The 20,209-nt window shown below is 46.8% G+C and overlaps 2 protein-coding genes across 7 annotated transcripts in view; one reads left to right on the forward strand and one right to left on the reverse strand.

Moving 5' to 3' along the window:
• The window catches only part of GRIP1 (glutamate receptor interacting protein 1), a 669,834-nt gene that overhangs the window by 642,262 nt on the left and 7,363 nt on the right, over positions 1 to 20,209 (forward strand). For 4 of the 6 annotated variants that reach the window (XM_036297634.1, XM_036297637.1, XM_036297636.1 and 1 more), the window contains 4 exons: positions 941 to 1,097; positions 2,390 to 2,501; positions 2,615 to 2,659; positions 6,498 to 6,731. In XM_036297634.1, coding sequence (XP_036153527.1) covers positions 941 to 1,097; positions 2,390 to 2,501; positions 2,615 to 2,659; positions 6,498 to 6,731 — 548 coding nt within the window. The remainder of the gene's footprint in view (positions 1 to 940; positions 1,098 to 2,389; positions 2,502 to 2,614; positions 2,660 to 6,497; positions 6,732 to 20,209) is intronic. The other 2 variants (XM_036297635.1, XM_036297638.1) reach the window with 1 other exon arrangement.
• Positions 12,897 to 13,403, reverse strand: LOC118649988 (40S ribosomal protein S12). Its single transcript, XM_036297640.1, has one exon. It carries the CDS (start codon positions 13,318 to 13,320, stop codon positions 12,922 to 12,924), a length of 399 nt encoding a protein of 132 aa, XP_036153533.1. The 5' UTR covers positions 13,321 to 13,403; the 3' UTR covers positions 12,897 to 12,921.

Genomic DNA, 20,209 nt, shown 5'->3' on the forward strand with positions numbered 1-20,209 from the left:
CTGGGAGACCTCAGACTCCTGGTGCTTCCTCAGCCAAGTCGGTTTTGGGGACATGCAACTTGATGATCTGAAAACTGATTCTCCCAAACGTGTGACTGGAACCCCCAAGAAATTATGCAAATAGTCCTAGGTACTTGAACCACTGTTCTGAGTCTTTAGTATCCTCATCTGTAAAGTGCAAATAGTGATAGTACCTACTTTCAAAGACGGTTCAGAAGAATACATAAAGGCTGTATATACAAAGAAAGCCCGTAATGAAGTTCTGGGCGCAGAATGAGTACCCACTTTGTGCTCGCTGTTGTTACAGTTGTTGCTGTTGTTATTCGATCCCTCTGCTTGCTAACAATGACATTTCTCATTGGACTAAAGTCATCCTCAGGCCTGTCCCTAACATTTGTGCCCACAGCCCATATATCCAAGCTCTGTCCACACATCTGCAACTAGCAGCCCCTTTGGCCACTCCTTGGGTCTGGAACCTACATCTTGTAGCACATTCCACTCTCAGGTCACACTTGGGTAAGAAGCCCTCACATAGCTCGGAGGTTGCCTGGGCAGGAAATCCAGGGTTCTGACTTTCTGGAACTTGCTCTAAAAGGGCTTGGATATAAGTCTGCTGGGCATATCCCCCTGGCCCAATAGATTTCTTGCCCAGATAGAGTAGGGCAGGAGCTACACAAAGCACAAGCCCAGCGCAGCGGCCCCTCCTGCTTGGGTCTAAAGGTCTTACCTCACGGATGTTGTTAATCAATTGGGATAATGTGTGTGGATGCGTTTAAAATGTAAGACTTTAGTGTTATCTTCATGGCCTTTATGACCCCAAATTCCGTCAGAGTCAACCGCCTTGAACAAACGATGGAAACCACAGAAAAAGACAAGTTGGTAAGCAGACCTCACTGGAGGGCCTCAGGGGCAGAAGAGAATGCCTTGTGCTTGGTTTCAGGGCCCGGCTTTCAGGCCTCGGGATACAACTTCAACACCTACGACTGGAGGAGCTCCAAGCAGAGAGGGAGCTTGTCCCCAGTCGCTAAGCCTCGGAGCCAGACTTACCCGGATGTGGGGCTGAGTAACGAAGACTGGGACCGCTCCACGGTCAGCGGGTAAGGCTCATCTACCGTGGCCCTGTCCCGACTGCTTTGTGTTTGGGGGCAGATCTGAACCTCTCTACGTCCATTGGCACATGTTGCCAGCATTGGCTTCCTGAAGCTGCTGGAATCGGCCATGCTGGCCTGGTGGCAGGATTCTAACACTTGTGCCTGCCCAGTGGGAACCTGGGCACCACCACACAGCAGGGCAAGCGCTGTGTCCCCTAAAGAAAACAACAGCACGTGGGGAAAATCTACTTCTAACGACCGTGGCCTCACTCTGTGACTAGTTCCCGCTCCTTTCATTTAAAAGGTAGTTTCACATCAACTTCTATTTTTTAAAAAGATACACTTAGGGTCCCATATTTTTTGCTAAGATACATTTTAGCATTGTGTTCCTTACCAAAATACTTTAAGGAAATTTATAAAAAATGATAGCACTTGATCTATACCAGTGATTTTCAACCCTTTGCATCTATGGCACACATATACTAATTACTAAAATTCTTTGGTACACCAAAAAATATATTTTTTGCCAATCTGACAAAAAAAAAAAAAAATAGGTGTCATTTTGATTTATTCACACCGGGCAGCTATTGTGGTGTTGGCTGTTGTCATTTTGTATTTGACAATCTAAGGCAGTGGTTCTCAACCTTCCTAATGCCGCGACCCTTTAATACAGTTCCTCATGTTGTGGTGACCCCCAATCTCATTGTTGCAAACTGGACATAATTAAAGCATAGTGATTAATCACAAAAACAACATGTAATTATATATGTGTTTTCCGATGGTCTTAGGCGACCCCTGTGAAAGGGTCGTTCGACCCCCAAAGGGGTCACGACCCACAGGTTGAGAACCGCTGATCTAAGGGAAAAGAGGTCAGTGCCCCTGACTAAATAGTGTTAAGAATTCTTGCAGCCGACTGGTTGGAAATCACTGATCTACACTGTGTTGACCGTAGGGTGGGGAAAACATTCTCTCTCTCAGAGAAAAGTTTGACTTCTCCTCCCCTGCAGCTATAGTAGCTGAAAGATATTCCCACACAAACGCCCAGTTCATGCAGCTCATTCGGCGGTGGCCGCGAGCGCTCTGAAGTTCAGTGAGCAAGACCACGGGCCTCCTTTCATTCTAGCCTTTCCTAAGGTGCCCTCCCCGCCAGCACTGTTTGGAGGCCGCAGTCGGAAGAAAGCCAAACCCAAAATGAACCTGGGGTTTTCGGGTGTGTGAGATGAAGGGGTGAGAGCCTGGATACAGGACGAAAACAAATCTAGCAGCATCGCCGTAACCAAGACTGTTTTTGGTGACAGCTTCACAGGGGCTCCTGACGGCGCGGAGGCGGAGCAGGAGGAAAACTTCTGGTCCCAGGCGCTGGAGGATTTGGAGACCTGCGGGCAGTCGGGGATCCTGAGAGAGCTTGAGGTAGCCTGGGTCCTGCTCCTTACTTTGATTGTTTCTACATTCATGATTTTTGGTCCTTCTGAGTTGGCATTTATCACACCAGTTCATTTAAAAGCTTTAACCCCTTTCCACAGGAGAAAGCCGACAGGCGTGTGTCTGTGAGAAACATGACTCTCTTGGTAGCTACCCTTTTATGTTTATATTTTTGCTTGTGAAGCTGCCTCCCCTGCCCCCCTTGCCTTCCAGACAGCAATTTGATTTGATCCAATGCAGTGAAAAGTATATTGATTGCCCCATTTCCACCCCACCCCCACCTGAGCTGACTGACTTGTGGCTTCCGCCATTGCTCCCTGCTAACCCTGACTGTACCTGTTTGCCACCGAATCGCTAAGGAGGCAGCTCCGTCTCCCGGCAGTGGCGCATCTCATTCCCTTAGTCGCTTAAGAAAGGTTTCTTTGGCATGTTTTCATTTGTACCTGGTACAGAAATTAATTTGATCGTGAAGCGGAACATAAGAGGAAATTTTATTTTCTTTTGTTTTCTCCTTTAAAATAGATGGCGATGCAGCTGGTGCAAAAGGCCGGTCTGTGGGTTAAGCAGCCAGACTGTTACACAGTGCTTTGCTGCTCATTGCAAATTCTGATCCCATATTAATTTAGTGTGAACTTGAGGAGTCCTGGTGAGATGGAGCGTCGTAGCTGAACTCCTGCCGAGTTCTTTAATCAAAGCCATGAATTTGCTGACGTACTCACACTTTGGTCTGGGAAGTCCTGGACTATTTCCTTTTATGTTCTTTTAAATTTTCTAAGCTGTAAAAAATAAAGTGGCAAAAGTTTCATTTTTATTTTGATGTCATACGAGGTCCCCAAGTCACCATAAGGAATGTGAATGGCAAAACTGGGTGGAACTCTTGCAATTTTAAAACGATGACTCATCTTTATATTATTTTGCTTCTCAGTTGCATGTGTGGATATTTTGTGTGAATCTGCAAAGAGAATTATAAACAAAAATATTAATTTAAATTTGTAAACATCATAGTATTACCTGGCATGAATTTCCGCTTCCGAGCATGGTTAAAGGACCTGGAGATGGATAATCCTATAAAACTTGAATACATTAAAATGGTAGCAATTAATTCCTTTTCATGCAACTTTCCAAAAGTGTAGAATGCTTAAGCATCGGCTGGCTTATTTAAACTTTTACCACTTCCTAAAGGGGCCCAAACTGAAGGATGAGCTCAGTTCACAATTCCTGAACATACTCCTGCTTTTGAAAGCATGTGTTTGGCTCACGTGCCTTTTGCATGTTGATCCTTTTTTGTAGAAGCAACTATCCTTCTAATATTCTGTTATATCAGGTAAAATGCAAGTGATATAAAACACAATATGTGTTTTTCACCCCAAAATTGAGTTATCCAGTGAAAACAGCACCCATCAGCATAAAGATTATACTGCAACCGCCTGCCAAGCTTCTAATGTAGCTTCAGGCAGGTGTGGCTTCTGAAATTAGCAATCCAGAAGGGAAATGGGCTGAGAAATTAAAGTCCTCACCTAGAAAGAATGATTGGCAAACCGTAAATTACAGTCTTATTTACACTTTTATCACAAAAACACATTCATTTATTAGTTTAAATGAACTCTGATCCCTTGATTGCAAACCCTAACTATGCAAAAAAATATATTATTTGATCTAGGTTCATACATATGAAATTTATATCCACTATAAAAGTCAAAATGCACTAGAACTGTAACAAATGTAGATTAACTAAGTTGAAATGACTACAATTGAAATGAAAAGGAAAATTATACTAGTCATTTTCCCCATTGTTAGCAATAATTTAGGTTCAACTTAAGCACTGAAAAATGTGTAGTTTTAACAAAAGAGAAAAATTCTAACTAAGACTTTGGACAAGTTACTTAATATGTCTTATCAGATATATCTCTTTCTTTAAAATATGGGGTTTGTAATGAGCTAATACTTACATGGCACTTACTAAATGTCCAATAGAAATGAATTATTTTTGCCATTTGTTTGATTAATGAACACTGCTTTTACTTTTTGTCTAATACAGAAAGAAGGTTTAAATGTCAGATAGAGAACTCTTGAATATATCTCTTCTAAGTTGTTTGTACATACCAATTATCTCACTGATAATGTAGAAAAGAGGAAATTATAATTATAAATTATGAGTTATGCAAAATAAAAAAAGCCAATAAATAACTCTTGGAGCCCAAAAAAATCCTAGAAAATTTAAGATATTTTTTAACATTTTATTGTAGTTCATGTATTTGTGTTTTAATTGTTATATTGCTTCAGAGATGTCACTGATTCCATTGAAGTTCATTTTAAACAAAGCAATCAAGTCATCAACGTGAACTAAAGACCTTTTGAGAATATGTCCTTGCTCCCATCAGAACCCTTTCTAGACCAGTTTGTAACTTCTGCATGACTAAGGCAAACTTGTCTCCCAGTTGCAGTGATTAAGTATGTTATTTCCAACATGTTTTCTGCTGGCCCCACGAAAAAATGAATGTAAAAATTAGATGTTAATAAAAGCAAATAACTAGCCTAAATAGGCAAATACAATAATAGGTAGATGGTCCCCACAGCCAGAGAGCAATCTTGGGTGCTGTCTGTTACAGTAGATTAAACAAAACAAAAAATGATACATGTGAGTTAAGTGCCATAAAATAAAAGGATGTCCCAGGATATCCATAAAGCTGGTCACTGAAAGTTTTATTTGGGAAGGAATATATCTGAAATAAACCAAAATATGGATAATTCATACTGGATTAAATATTAGGGTTTAATCGACTAAAAAGGTCAGTTTTATATGTTTCAACATAATATTTGGCTGAGAAGCTATAACCCTGGTAGTCAAGAATAAACTCTGGAGTTAGATTGCTAAGGTTGCAATCCAAGACTCGTGGGCAAGTTGCTTAACTTACCCAGGCATCCCCTGCCTTAACTGAAATGTGAAGATATAATAACTAAATGATATTCTAGATACACACACATATATATAAGTGGTATTTAGCACACGTTAATGCTCAGTGACCAGGAAGGTTTTTTCACATTCACTTTTCCAAAATTATCATTTAAAAACTGATCTAGTTAGGATATTTTTATTTCTTCTCTTTCAACAGAGATGTAAATATGTGCATAAGAGCACTAAAATTTGCCATTCAAAAATTTTGTTGGAGGTATATTTATAGTTGGACACCAGGCGAATTTGGAATTATAAAACCTTAGCTAAAAATGAAAGCTCTACCCACTGTGCAGTGTTTCCTCCTGATCTATGACTTTAGGTACTGCCCTTGGCTCACTTACTGCCTATTTTGCCTTGGGTAAGTCACCCTCTTTGTGCCTCAGTTTCCCCATTTGTAAAATTAGGAGGAATAACAGTGCTTATTTCATAAAGTTGTTGTGAGGCTTCAATGGGTGAATACATTCAAAGGACTCAACAGATTACACTTCTGTTACTTTTAGCATCAGCATTATTATAAACCTCTACGTGGAGTTGCAGCCAGTGACACGGCATATGGAACCTGTTTTCTGTTCCTAGGATTTCCGGCAGATTCACCAATTTGACTTTACCTTCATATAGCCATTGTTTGTTCTTAGCTCATTTCTGTAAGACACATTGGAGGTTGCCTCGTGAATCCCATCGTTAGAGCCCACTCAATGGAAAGTTAATGCTTAAAATGTAGTTTACAGTAAGCAAATGTTAGAGCTTTTCAATTTGCCTCAGAACTGCCAGGGGTGGTATCTGATTAAATAAGCCCAGCAGCTTAAGTACTTAAATTGGATTTGAGATGCGCATTACAAATGGCACTTACAAAGCATTTTTTTCAGATTTTCATACTTGGGTGACTATATCCATCCTTCAGTCTTTGGTTATGCCCTGAAGACACTGAATTTTGACTGGGCAGAGGCAGAAATGTGCTTAATGTTGAGCAACCAAACCCTTTCCTTCGTCTGTGGCTTAATTGTTTCTGAAAATTGTCAATGCCACAGGCAACAATCATGTCGGGGAGCACGATGAGTTTGAATCATGAGGCCCCAACACCTCGCAGTCAGCTGGGGCGACAGGCCAGCTTCCAGGAACGGAGCAGCTCGCGGCCACACTATAGCCAAACAACTCGGAGCAACACTCTGCCCTCAGAGGTGGGCAGGAGGTCCGTCCCCCTGAGGAAAATGAAACAAGAAATAAAGGAGATCATGTCCCCGACTCCGGTGGAGCTGCACAAGGTCAGGAAGCTTTCTTCTCTTCCCTTAGGGTCACAGGTAGTAGCCATTGTGCATAGCCTGATGCAAGCATGATAATGACCTTGCACTTCGGTCTCAGCCAAGGAAGGAAGCCAGGGCTTAAAGGTAGACCGGCAGAGACTTTGCTTGTTCTCTCAACACTGAGACATTATTTTTGTAAAACAGAGATAATTAGCTTTCAAGCAATGAATTAATAAAGAAATGTGTTTGTGGCAAAAAATCTTCTTACGAAAGTTCAAGGTTCCAGTGTCACATGAAGCTTTGATGATTGGTCTATTATTCCAAATTCACGGGGAAGGGCAGGAAGGATTTTCCTAAATGTATATGCTCCTAGCTTGACTGAAAGGGGCTTGAGGTATAATGTGGGAAGGCTTAATCCTTAATTTTGGACTTATCAGTAGCGGGCTACATTACTTGAGGGACATGACGTTCTCTTCAAGATGATTTAGACGTCTTGGGTTTGGAAAGGGTAAGCCTGGCAATGTTCCATGTCTGCTACGATAGTTGCCTCGCTTTACTTCATGGAAGAAAACCCGCAATGGCACACGGAGCTGAACTTGAGCGGCCGGCAGAGTTTAAATAAGGCATATGTGAGTGGCAGTGTTTGTGGATCCACTATCGAGTACAGCTGTGGTAGAGAGGTGTCTCTGGTTTTCTTTTGTAGAACTAATGCTTTGTTTTTGTAAATGCATAAGGGTACGTACAATCTCACTCCATTTTTCTTGAAAGCCAAGACCCTCTCTGTAGTCAATAATCTAGTAACTAGAGATTATTTATCTTGCCCAGAAAAGCAAATAAATGTCAGATTAAAAGGAGGTGACAGTCCAGCCACTCCTTTTTTCCTCTAAAGCAGTGGTTCTCAACCTTCCTCATGCCGCGGCCCTTTAATACAGTTCCTCATGTTGTGGTGACCCCCAACCATAAAATTATTTTCATTGCTACTTCATAACTGTAATTTTGCTACTGTTATGAATTGTAATGTAAATATCTGATATACAGGATGTATTTTCATTGTTACAAATTGAACATAATTAAAGCATAGTGATTAATCACAAAAACAATATGTAATTATATATGTGTTTTCCGATGGTCTTAGGCGACCCCTGTGAAAGGGTCATTCGACCCCCCAAAGGGGTCGCGACCCACAGGTTGAGAACCGCTGCTCTAAAGACTTCAATTTCCCTAACCACCTATTAAAAGTAGCTATTTCTTTTACAGCCAACAGAGCACAGGGTAAAAGAAAGGACTTTGTGAAAAGTTGGGTTCTGAACTTGGTATTCCATTGCTGGATGCATTCATTCACTTAAAGAATCTGTTGCGAATCCCCAGCAAGCACATACCAGTAGTCTAATGGGGAGACATTCTGGGAGACAGTGGGAAGATGGTGGGATAGGTACAATGACAGAAGCAAGACTAGGTTGTCTTGGAGGACAGAGGGTGGACCCTTCCCACTACAGAGGAATAGAAAAGGAGCAGATGTTGCCTCTGGAGGAAAGCGGGGAGTGGAAAGGTGAAGAGTGGGAAGGCATTCCAAGTACAGAAAAAAGCATGTGTAAAGGCTGTCAAGACTATGATGTGCTGAGAGAATGAGAATATTCCAACATATCACCAGAGCCTTGAATTGGAGCCTGTGCCTTATGAGGAACTACAGAACTTTACAGAAAAGCGAAGGAGTTTCTGACGTTTTAGGGTAGTGACCCAGGTGTCACTACCACAAATTAGGTTGTTTATCCAGTTACCCTGAAAGGATGTGTCTGTCTGGTGATCACCGGCCTTCACCCCCTCTCACACGTCCTAACACACTAACGACAGTACCATTAGGAGTCTGAAGGCCTCACATGGGTCTTCAATTGCAGAAGCTGCATAGTCAGTGCTAATTTTGCTGCATCAAGAAAAGGGCTGGCCCCTCCCGACCCCTTCCCTCTTGCCCTCTTCTCTAACTCTCCATGCCCAGGCAGAGGAGAGCACGCTCTGACCCACCCGCCCTCAGCAGCCAGGGAAAGGACACCAACAGGTACAGAGCGCCTACTGTGTGCTGCATGTCACCGGTGTATACCCCTCACAATAGCCCTCCTCAGCAGATATTTACTAGCCCCATCTATAGGACAGGGGAATCGCAAGTACAAAATAGAGTCACTTCTCTTCTGGAGTAAAGCAGTCTCCTCCAGGGAAAAGTATCGATAGCCCAGCAATACAAAAGGCCCGTCTCCCTTCCCCTCCTGCACTGGCTGCATTTAGCACAGATAGTGATGGTGAATTGGATGTGCAAATTGTTACAGTTGAGGTCAAAAAATGGCTGTGCTGAAAATAGATCCTGTGAAAAGTTTTTCGAAGGCATCCTCCACTGACCCAGCACAGTGAGTGGCGGGGAATGGACTGGCTGAAGCTGTGCCGGTGTGTGGATCAGGAGGCCTCGCCATCACAGACACGGGTGGGCCAGCTTTACCTAACCAATGCGCTTCACTTCAGTGCATTTCCCTCATAGCTTCCCTTCCTTCTGAATTGACCTCAAACTAAATAAGACTCTGAAAAATAGACGGTGGCTGGGCATCATGTGACACCTAATAGGACCTGGTGAAGTGGCGGAGCCTGCAGCCGACTGTACGGGATTCTCCGAGTGGTTTTTGCTCACATCTCAGGCCTCTCTTCCTTTCTAAGTGACTTCAGTTGCTCTGATAGGCCAGCCACGTGGTGGCTGTGAAACCTTCAGGGTTGAAGTGGTCGGGAGGAGAAATGGTCATGAGAAGTCACTTCGCTCAGAGCCGAGACCTCCTCCTGGAGGTGCCTTTTGAACACTGGACGATTAGCTGACACCTTGGAAATGCACAGTGACGTGTTGACAGACCTGAGTGATCCTTCATTGGGTACCACCAGCCTGCACCAAGCCTTTGTGAAAATTACTCTCGTGTGATGGTGTAGAGAAGGGGCTAGGGCCGTAGTCGGCAAACCTCGGCTCGTGAGCCACATGCAGCTCTTTGGCCCCTTGAGTGTGGCTCCTCCACAAAATACCACGTGCGGGCGCGCACGTACAGTGTGAAGTTGACTTAAAACTTTAAGTAAAGTTTATTATGTTAATTTTAGGGAACGTTGTGGAGTGAAAGAAGATGTAGTGTCGAGGCTTGAGAAAGGTATGGTGAGGTGGTTTGGACATATAGAGAGGATGAATGAAAGGAGATAGACGAAACAAGTATACAAGACGAGTGTGGATGGGAGAATTGGAAGGGGTCGACCTCAGCGAACGTACCTCAATCAGATTGAGGACGTTTTTAGCAAAGACCAGCTTAGGAGTACCCTAATTAAGTTAATAACAATGTACCTACCTATATAGTTTAAGTTTAAAAAATTTGGCTCTCAAAAGAAATTTCAATTGTTGTACTGTTGATATTTGGCTCTGTTGACTAATGAGTTTGCTGACCACTGGGCTAGGGAATTAGAAACACACCCCTCCCTCAAGTTGAAGACTCCCCCAGATGGAGTACCCAGCCTGACACATGGGGTGAGGGCTGGTTTTCAGTTCCCTGAGCCCCTTGGGTGCACTTTCTAAGTGGCCCTGGTGGAGGAATTCCCCAGGAGCTGGGAAGAGCTGAGTGAGAGGCTGGGGGCATGGGCAACACACCATTCTGAACACCTTTGTGTTCTTTTCCGGTGGCCATCTTTCTCGTGGCCGCTGGTGCTTGGAAAGCTGTCTCCATGAGAACAGTGTGGGCCGTTCCTGTCCAGGCCGGCGCCTGCAATCGCTTACTGTCGCTAGAAGCTGACCAGGAGGCTAGGCGCGAATGAGCAGGTATCCACCCCCATTCCTGGAGAGAAGACAAAAGGAAAAGCTGCCCATCTCCTGGTGACGGACGACTAACGCCTTCACACAGCAGAACAAAGTGTGGGCTTGTCTTTCAGTTTCTTGGGTTTCATCTGACTCTCATTGTTTGCGCCCATGTTCCACCGAGTCTTCCTAGCCATTCCTTCTCTTCCTTAGACCTTCAGCAATCCTGAACTCAGGTCAGAGTCTAAGCGGTTTCGTTCATTTCACGTCATTTGCTGTGTCTCAGGCTCCACCAGGTCCTGGCAGGGCTTCCTTGAAGTTGTCTGGTTGTCCATCTTTCTCATGAGCCCAAATCGCTAGCCATCCTTCCTGACACTCGAGAACAAACAGAACTGAAGCCCCACTTCCCGTGTGGATGGGGAGGAAGTTGAAGCTGGACTGATGGTTTAGTACTTTGTTGGGGGGAGGCAGGCTGGGGGTCACTGGGAAGTGATACTCATGTCCCCTTAGACCACTGCCTGTCAGACTGTCCTGGCTGAGGCACACAGTCTGAAATCATTTTATCTCACACGTCAGTACACACATACACCACATTCGTATGTGAATGAATCGAAATTTTGTACACTGACATCTTCTGTTTCTTGCTTATTTCTTCTTAAATGTGATCGCATGAAGCTGGTTTTCAGTCTTATTAATGGGTCACAACCAAGTTTGCAGACCGCAGCCCTAGATAACAGTTTGGCGTGTGACCCTCTGCTGACCTTTTCTGTGATGACATGGGGTGCTTGTTCAAATGCAGGCTCCTAGTCCCCACCCAGACTGAGCTGGCCGGCATTTTCTGGGAGGTCAGGCCAATAATCTCCCCTTTAGCAACCCCTTCATTGGATTCTGTTGCACCCAAAGATGGAGTATCATTCCCTTGGGTGTAGCAGTGATTCCTCTGTTTCGGTGAAGTCCCAGGCAGCACCTGGGTGATGAGGTAAAGAGATGAGGTTGCATCTTTGGCCCTGGAACTTCTGAGTTTTATCTTTGCAATGAATTCTGGTTTGTCCTGCAGCTTATCGCAGATTCTTCCTCTTTGCAAGTAAGGCGCCTGGGATCTTCACTACAGTTTATTGATAACCCTTCTTTCCCGCCTGAGCGTGAATATCCTTTGGTGTCCACTTAATCCATTTCTGAGATGAAGTCCAGCTTCACTTTGCACAGTGTAAGACAAAAAAAATTTCAGTCGAGTAGAAAGTTCCCCACATTCAGAGCATTTGGACTTTCTAAAATCATATTGACATTTCCTGTGCTCTGTCGTGCATGTTTTTCCATGAAATTACATGGCTTATTTGTATGCAACTATTTTTATTTTTCATTTCGCAGAGATATTTATTCCCACATCTACTGTTACTGGCGGCTTCGGGTGGCATTTGCGTCACTGGGAGGCCGGTTTGTTTCTTGTGGCTGCGTTTGCTGCCATCGACTTGCCCAGCCCCGCCAGTGCGCTCTGCGGTTCCCACGCATTTGAGTGTTTGGAGAGGGGACTCCGTTCTTCCTGAGAGTACAAGCGTGTTCTCCTCGGAAGGACGCCCTTCTTGGTGTTCCATGGCAGCTTCTTCCACAGCCCTCCTCACCCTCGCCCCCCACCCCCACCCCCCCAGAGGAGCAGGCTCAGCCCCAGGCGGGAATGTGAAATGGAAGCACATGCTTATTCAGCCCCAGGCCTCTTCCTCACCAAGTATCAGGAGTTGGTGCCCAGATCAAAGGTGCCCTCACACCAGGCCTTCTCCGAATCTAGTGTAGCATAGTCTCACGAGAAGCTAAAACTACGAACTGGATGTCTGAGCCTTTTCTTTTGCCTGCCCCTGTGCTAGACAGCTCCTCCCTTCAGGCGAGGAGTGATGAATGAGGGAGCGCCAGGCAGGCTGAGGCTCGGCCCAGCCTGACAGTCCTCAGCCGCCTCACTTCCCAGATCCTCGGTTTGCTCACTTAGCACAGAGGGACAGCTTATTAGCAGGAGAAGAGACTTCAAAAACAGCATTTTCCCTGGGGAAGTTGCCATCCTTCAGATCTCGCCAAAGCCATGCACTGTCAGAACCCCAGAACATGAGGTCTCCTCAGGATCCCAGACTTACAGGAGGTCCAGCCAGCTGCCTCAGAGCCCCTTCCTGCTCCCCCCGCCCCCCAGAGGCGGGGATGTGGGCCAGAATGAGACCCAAAGGCAAATGGGGGGTGTCTAGTAACCTGTCACCGCATCGGCGTGACCAGCGCGCTCTCGCCCTGTGAAACTAGAGCAGCTAAGTATCTGAATGTTGTTGAGGGACCATGGATTGTAGAATGAGGGTTGGAATTCAGGTTGTACATTTTATTTTTTTTATTTTTTTTTATTTTTTTTTTTTTTTATAAACAAAAGCCAAGTTTATTTGTTCATTTCTTGCATTTGAAGTATTCCTCGATGACATCCTTTGCCTGAGACTCTTTGCCATAGTCCTTAACCACCACGCAACTGCAACCAACCACTTTACGGGGTTTTCCCTCTCTGTCGATTTTACAGAGGCCTACCCATTCCCCTAGTTTCTTGTTGTCGTCAACCTTAATTAGGTTGATTTGGTGTTCAGCACAAAGAGCCTCCACCAACTTGACGTACATAGGCTCATCACAGTTGGATGCAAGTACACAAAGGTGGGCTTGGCGCTTGTCTAAGGCTTTGGCAGCTTCGCGAATTCCACGCGCGAGGCCATCGTGGATGAGGGCGGTCTTCAGCACCTCTTGCAAAGCAGTATTAACGTCCATTACACCTCCAGCAGCAATGCCTTCCTCGGCCATGGCGGTGGGTTATGGGTGGAGCCGAATCTTGAACGCACCCAAGCCTCCGCCTCCGCGCAACTCCGCGGCGGCAGGGAAAGAGCTCAGGTTGTACATTTTATATAATGATTATCCAACCCTGACAATCCTCAGGATGTATCATTTCGGTCAGCTTCCCTTGTCTATGCTCCTGTTAAAACAACTTTTCAAAATGTGAAAAACATAATTCATATGCAAATGATTGGCTTGTATCACATATCTATCTATAGATAAATAGATAGGTAGGTAGGTAAGTAGGTAGATAGATAGATAGATAGATAGATAGATAGATAGATAGATAGATAGATATGCTCATATTCTCAGGCTATGGGAGGGAACGAATGTGGGAGTACAATTCCCAATTTAGAATAAAGATGCTCAGTGTCTTACAGGGAAATATAGCAAAGCCTTTGAGGTTGTCTTTTCTAATGGAAAAGAATCATTTGCATTCTACCAGACAGAAGTCGCTTTGCATCCTATCACTTTGAGTCTGAGCTCTGCTCTGAGCAATAGAACTGGTAAGTCAAACAGAGTTGCCGACCCCTAGACAAGGATGGCCCTTGGGCAGGCTTGATAGACAGTGGGGAGTGTGCCTTACTTCTCACTTTTTGACCACGTGTCTTGTCCCTTCCGTCCTGGATCCACCACCACCCCTCTTCAGAGGTGTGCCCAGCTTCCCTTGGGTCTAGCTCTGGCCTGCAGAGCATTCATCTCTTCCTGATGTCTCTGTGGTGATCAAATATGTTTATAGCTTGTAAGAGACTCTGTTATCTATAAGATATTCTGTCATCTGGCCAGCGGTGCAGCTCTCTGAGGGTCACCCTGTCTCCTGACTGTCCAGGTGCTTGGAGAGAAGCCTGCTGGCCACCTCCCTCCGCGTGGCTCTGCCCTGCTGCTTGTCTAGCAGATCTGTGGTAGGACGTGATCATGGTCCAGCCCGGGGCTTGTCTCCCCAGGTGGGGTGCCGAGATCTTTCCTTGCTTGAGAATCTTTGTAGTGTTGGGCCACAGCAATCCCTGGAATGAGGAAATGCAGTCAAGACTGTTCGTACTCAGTGCAGCAGGAGTTGGTCAGTTGTAACTTGTTATCCTTCCTGAAGGACAGGGAGCCTGGCCCTGAATTCCCTGGGCCCAGAGGGTGGGTGGAGGGCTGGTCTCCCACCCAGAGGAGCAGGTGGCTGCTGGAGCCAGGAATCCCACTGGGATATTGTGACTTATAGTAAGGCGTGTATCCCTGGTTCATGTCCTCATGGCACGGGGCTCCAAAAGCCCTTGGAATGCCCTGGGTGTGGAGAGCGTAAGGGTGTCTTTAGCTGTGTTAATGAGGTGGCTTTTGGACAGCACCTAAGGAGGAGGGAAGGGAGAGGGCTTGGAGGTTGAATCAATCACCAATGGCAATGGTTTAATCAAGCAGGTCTAAGTAAGGACGCCTCTGTAAAACCTACAAGGAGAGAGAGTGGAGAGGCTGGTGAACACGTGGACATGTGGAGAGAGCGGTGCACTTTGGGGACTTGAAGCTCCACCTCTTTCCCCACACCTTGCCCTGTGCGTCTCTTCCATCTGGCTCTTCCTGACGTATCTTTTATAATAAACGGGTATTTTAGTAAGTAAAGTGTTTTCCTGAGCTCTGACAGCTACTCTAGCAAATTATCAAACCCAAGAAGGGGGTTGTTGGAACCTCTGGTGGCTAGCTCGTTGGTCAGCAGCCCAAGTGATAAGCTAGACCTGCAATTGGCACCTGAAGGCTTTGAGGGGCAGCCTTGTGGGACGGGACCCTTAACCTGGGGGATCCGATACTATCTTCAGGCAGATCGGGTCAGACCAGATCTGAATTGTAGGACACCCAGCTGGTGCAGCAGCATTGCTTGGCGGTGGGGGGAAACACCCCCTGCCCCCTACACACATGTTGGCATTGTGATCGTGACCGTTTTACCCACAGAGGCCTGCAGGGTATGAGGTCAGTAAGTTGCAGAGGGAATCGGGAAGGGTCAAGAGCTGGAGGAGAGCCAGGCCGGAGCAGACCTGGTAGGGGAGCATGAAGGCCAAAGCAGCGGGCCGGTGCTGTGAGGAACCAGCAGCCTCCTGGGCAAAGGTGCCGGGACAGACTCGCCGCCACTGCTGGCTGGCTCGGTGGCGGCCAGAACACATGGAAGGGGCCAGCGACAGAGCTGACGAGGACGCGGTGTCCGTCAGCTGCCATGGCTTGGCTTGATCGCCTGGAGAATTGGGAGAATGAGCTCACGCTTGCCGCTTTGATCTGATGCGAAATGATAGACAAGAGGTGATCTGCACGAATGGAGAAAACCAGACCTAAAAGCCGGGCGCTCCCTTGGTTGGGACTCAGCTCTCCGAGGGCCGGTCAGCCCCTGACTTGCTCACACTTACACTGGTTGTCTCACTGTCGACCCCCGTGCCACGGCCCTGCCAGGGAGCAGCAGGAGGCACAGTGCGAAGCAGCTGTCCCTCCTTCTCCTCTGCCAACAGAGACTCACAGATGGGAAGGCAGCCGCTGCCTTCTCTGACCCAGTGAGTCTTGAAAGGCAGGAGCTGGAGAGGCATAAACAGACATGGCCTCCTTCCTCTTGGGCTGGAAGAATGCGGCTGGGAAGGCCATGCTTTGTTTTTCCTTTCAGCCCCCCAGGAATTGCAGGATTGTTCTCAAAACTGCTGTTCCGGGAATTGTCAGGTTTGAAGGAACAAGGCGACCCCCGCAGAGCCTGCAAGAATGAACTCAAATGCCTGGTGATTGACGGGAAGACCAGTACCACCTCTGAGAAGTCCTTAAGGCCTTTGGACGGGGGCTGAGCACAGAGAGGCTGCAGTGCGTAGGAACTGCTCCGGCGGACACCTGTCACTCAGAGTGGCCTGCCGAAGATCGCAGGCCCAGCTGCCCTGAGCATCCACGCGGGGACAGCTGGCTCCGCTGCGAAGCTTCTCTCACATGTCAGACTGAAAACACAAGCTGGAGGTCTCTGATCTTTGCCTCGAGGACATTGTTCAGACGCGTGGATAGAAATAAAAGGCAAGGCTCAGCGTGGATGGCGGCGAACCCTCTGCCTCCTGCCAAGGCTCCGTTCTCAGGAGGGTTAGGAGAGTTGCAGCACATGCTGGCCAAGGGTTCAAAGGGAACTGGGCTTTGTGGAGCTGTGTCCTTGCCGGAGTGTTATGTCCCATGTTCACTGGCCCTTTTAGAACAGAAAAATCTATCCAGGTTCCCTGGAGGCAGCCTTTGGTCTGCTCAGAATAGAGACCCTACAAGATGAACTGGCTCATGCGGGCTGGGGTGGACCGGGAGGAGCTCTAGGAGCTGGAGTGTACGGGGATGCCCATGGAGAGGCCGGGAGGGCTCTATGGGAAGAAATCAGCAGACATGAAGCACTTTTCATCTTTTCTTGCTGGGCCGCTGGAAATGGATAAAGGCTGCCTGACCAGCTAGGAGATTATGTCCAGAAAAAAAAAAATCATGACTTGACAAACACAGCTAATGAGGTCAGATATTTTAGTACCGAATCCCAGAGCCTGTGCATTCTCACCGGACCAGCCTGTCCATCAACTTCAAGAGTCAGCATCCCCATTAGCAGGAAGGGAATGAATGTGCTGCTGAGTTGTTGGAGATCAAAAGCAATCACATGTAGGAAAGTGCCTGGGTAAGGGAGGCATGTGTGCAAAAACAAAAACAAAAACGAAATGGCCTAACCCCCGGCATGCTTAGAATTATTTTTGGACGGGAAATAAATCAGAAGTAACCACCACCAACCTCCAGTGGGATGGGGGGCGGCAGCTACCTGGCACAATTTATTATTGCTGCTTTGAGCGCAGTCAGCTGTGCTGCCCAGTTTTGTGAATTATTGATTTCTGGAATCTTATCTTTCGTGGTCATTTAAAAATAATTTCATTTTCATTATGTGCTATTTATAAGCTAGTTCCAGGAGAACCACAGAATTGGCTATTAAAATTCAGTCTCTTCTCACCTTAGGAAATCTTTCCAGAGAAACAGGTTACTTTCCAATTTAAACCGCTTATTTGCCTCTTATGCAGAAGAGTTTACCACAGAGACACGTCAAGTCTGAGGCCTAGGAGAGTGAAGCCTCTTGGTCAACAGCTGTGCCCTTCACCTGCTCATCGGCTCTGCTTAGCATCCACCTGTAATGCTTTGGTGAATGTATTCCCACTGGCTAGTGTTGGCATCGTTGGCTGCCACTCACCTTTCTGCCCCTCCTGGGTCCTGGCTGTGGAGCAGACATCCAAGAACCACCGGCCACCTGAGCAATGAAGACGTCACTGTTGTGCCAGGCCCATGCCCAATGTTCCCCCAGTGCCAGGATTCAGGGTCACTGTGCTGGAAAACATGCCTCAGAACTCAGAAAGAAGTGGGCTTCCTAGTGCTGCTTGTGAGTACAGGCTTTGCAACCCTCCCAGGCGGGCCCAGAGTCTGCAGGGCAGACGCCAATCCATGTACCCAACCAGCCGTAAGCACAGGGTCCCTAGGACTCACAGGAATTCACCTCCAGGAGGTTCCTGCCCCAGGTGTGCTGCTGGTCACTGGAGAGAACGTGGCCGGGAATAAAGGTGGGAAGGGGGCACAAGGACAAGAGGTCCCACAGACAAGGCACAGACCAAGCCAAAGGGCACATAAGCAGGGACCCTGAGCAGAGAGATTTCTCCCTCTAGGAAACAGGGCCCGAAGGATGCAGGGTGCCACAATCCTATTAGCCACTCACCTCCTCCTCCTCTGTGCCCTGATCCCCCCATTCCTCTTCCTCTCTTTGGGAGAGGAGCATGGGAAGGGGAGGGAAGGACTGGTACATAAGCCAGAAATGTTTTCTGCAATCAAGGCTCCTTGGAGGTATGGCTGATTCCATATGGGGAACAAGAAATATCCATAGTGGGTCTGTGACAGCTGGAGCTAGAAAGCGAAGAAGTTATAACAAATGGGTCATATCACAAGGACATAGGAGTCAACATTAAGGATTCTCCTTGGTCAAAGATGAGATAATTTGAGCATCCAAAGTAATGATGACACAATTGATCATCAAAGGTTTATATTGATATTTTACTTAACAAAAGTCATTCCTCCTCCCAGAAAACCCTCCCTGGGACACCATTGGAAGTATTTAGTGCCCTAATTTCCTATTCTAAGAACAAAAGGAAAGAATTAGCATTCCCTTTGCCGTTCTTGTACAAACTCTGTACTTCAGAGTAATCAAATAGCACTAATTGAAGAAAGGAGAAGTCCTCTTTACAAAAGAATTGTAGCTAATACAGAAGATATTATAGGATTAGAAAAAGATTATCACCCTGCAAGCCCTAATGAAAGTATTTATTCAGAGCAAGGTCATCAGTGGATAAAACCACTAGATTAAAAGTTGATAGGGAGCCTTACAGTGGAGAAATTGAGCTGTCATCACCAGAACCCAATGTCTAGTGGACTAGACATTGAGTGACAAGATGTCATAGGAAGCACACTGTCCATCTGTGGTAATATATCTTTACTAGGGGCCCAGTGCACGAATTCGTGCACCTTGAAAGGAATTGTGGGCTGCGAGGCTGCAGTGGGGATAGGGGTGGGTCTTGGCCCATCCTCCATGCCCCAACCCAGCCCCTCCTGCCGCGGCCCCCAGTCCCCTGTCTGCCAGCATCCCCACTCCTGCGACCACTGCTCCCACGTGCTGACAGTGATGGCCCTGCTGATGGCACAGAGTGGTTGGGGCTGGCGCCAGCAGCAGGTGCAAGTGGGGGCTGCTGCCCCAATCGCCCCTCGGGAGCAGGGGGAGGTGGAGAAGACCTGAGGGGCAATTGGGGCTGGCAGCCACCGCTCGCACCCGCTGATGGCACCAAGTGATCGGGGATGGCGCCAGGTGCTGGCAGTGGGTGCGAGTGCCAGGCGGGATGGTGGCATGCAGGAGCAAAGAATTTTCAGTAACCACCAGAGGCTTGCCCGAATGACAGTGACTGGCACCCTGCCTTGGTCTGGCACCTCCGCTTACCTGCTCCACCATCTGGCCTTGGCTGATGCCCACCATGTTCTGCACTCTGCCACCTGCTGCTGACGCCTGCCATGTTCAGTGTGCATCCCCTGGTGGTCATTGCACGTTATAGCAACCAGTTGTTCGGTTGTTCCGCAGTTTGGTCGATTTGCATATTAGCCTTTTATTATATAGGATACCCTTCCCCCTCTGACTCCCATCAAGCATCCAGAGCTCACATCTATTTAGAGGACATACGGGGGATAAAAGAGCATAGTAATGACAAATGACACCATTTCCACAATAAGTCAGCAGCACAGAGAAAACAAGATGGGGGCATACTCTAGATAAAAGGACATTTAAGAGATAGAGCTCAGTTGGTATGGCTCAGTGGTTGATCTTTGACCTATGAACCAGGAGGTCATGGTTGGATTCTCAATCAGGGCACATGCCTGGGTTGTGGGCTCAATTCCCAGTAGGGGGCATGCAGAAGGCAGCCGATCAGTAATTCTCTCTCATCATTGATGTTTCTATGTCCCGCTCCCTTCCTCTCTGAAATCAATAGAAATGTATTTTAAGGGGGGTGGGGGGAGAGATTGAAAGCAAACATAATGTGTGGACCTTGTTCGGATTTGAGCAAACCAGCTCTAAAAACCACTTTTGAGACAATCAGAGAAATTGTATTATGGACTAGATATTGGAGTATATCAAGGAGTAAGAATTGATTTTGCAAATGAATTAGTGGCATCGAGGTTACATAGGAAGAGTTCATGTTTTTTAGAGTTCATACTGAGGTATGTAAGAGTGAAATAGCATGAGGACTGGTATTTTCCTGAAAATACCACCCCCAAAAAGAAAACAGAAGGGTGGATGAAGTAAGTGTGGTGAGCTATTGATGGTTGTTGG

Source organism: Myotis myotis, unplaced genomic scaffold (genome assembly GCF_014108235.1).
Source record: "Myotis myotis isolate mMyoMyo1 unplaced genomic scaffold, mMyoMyo1.p scaffold_m19_p_3, whole genome shotgun sequence".
NCBI classification, from domain to species: domain Eukaryota; kingdom Metazoa; phylum Chordata; class Mammalia; order Chiroptera; family Vespertilionidae; genus Myotis; species Myotis myotis.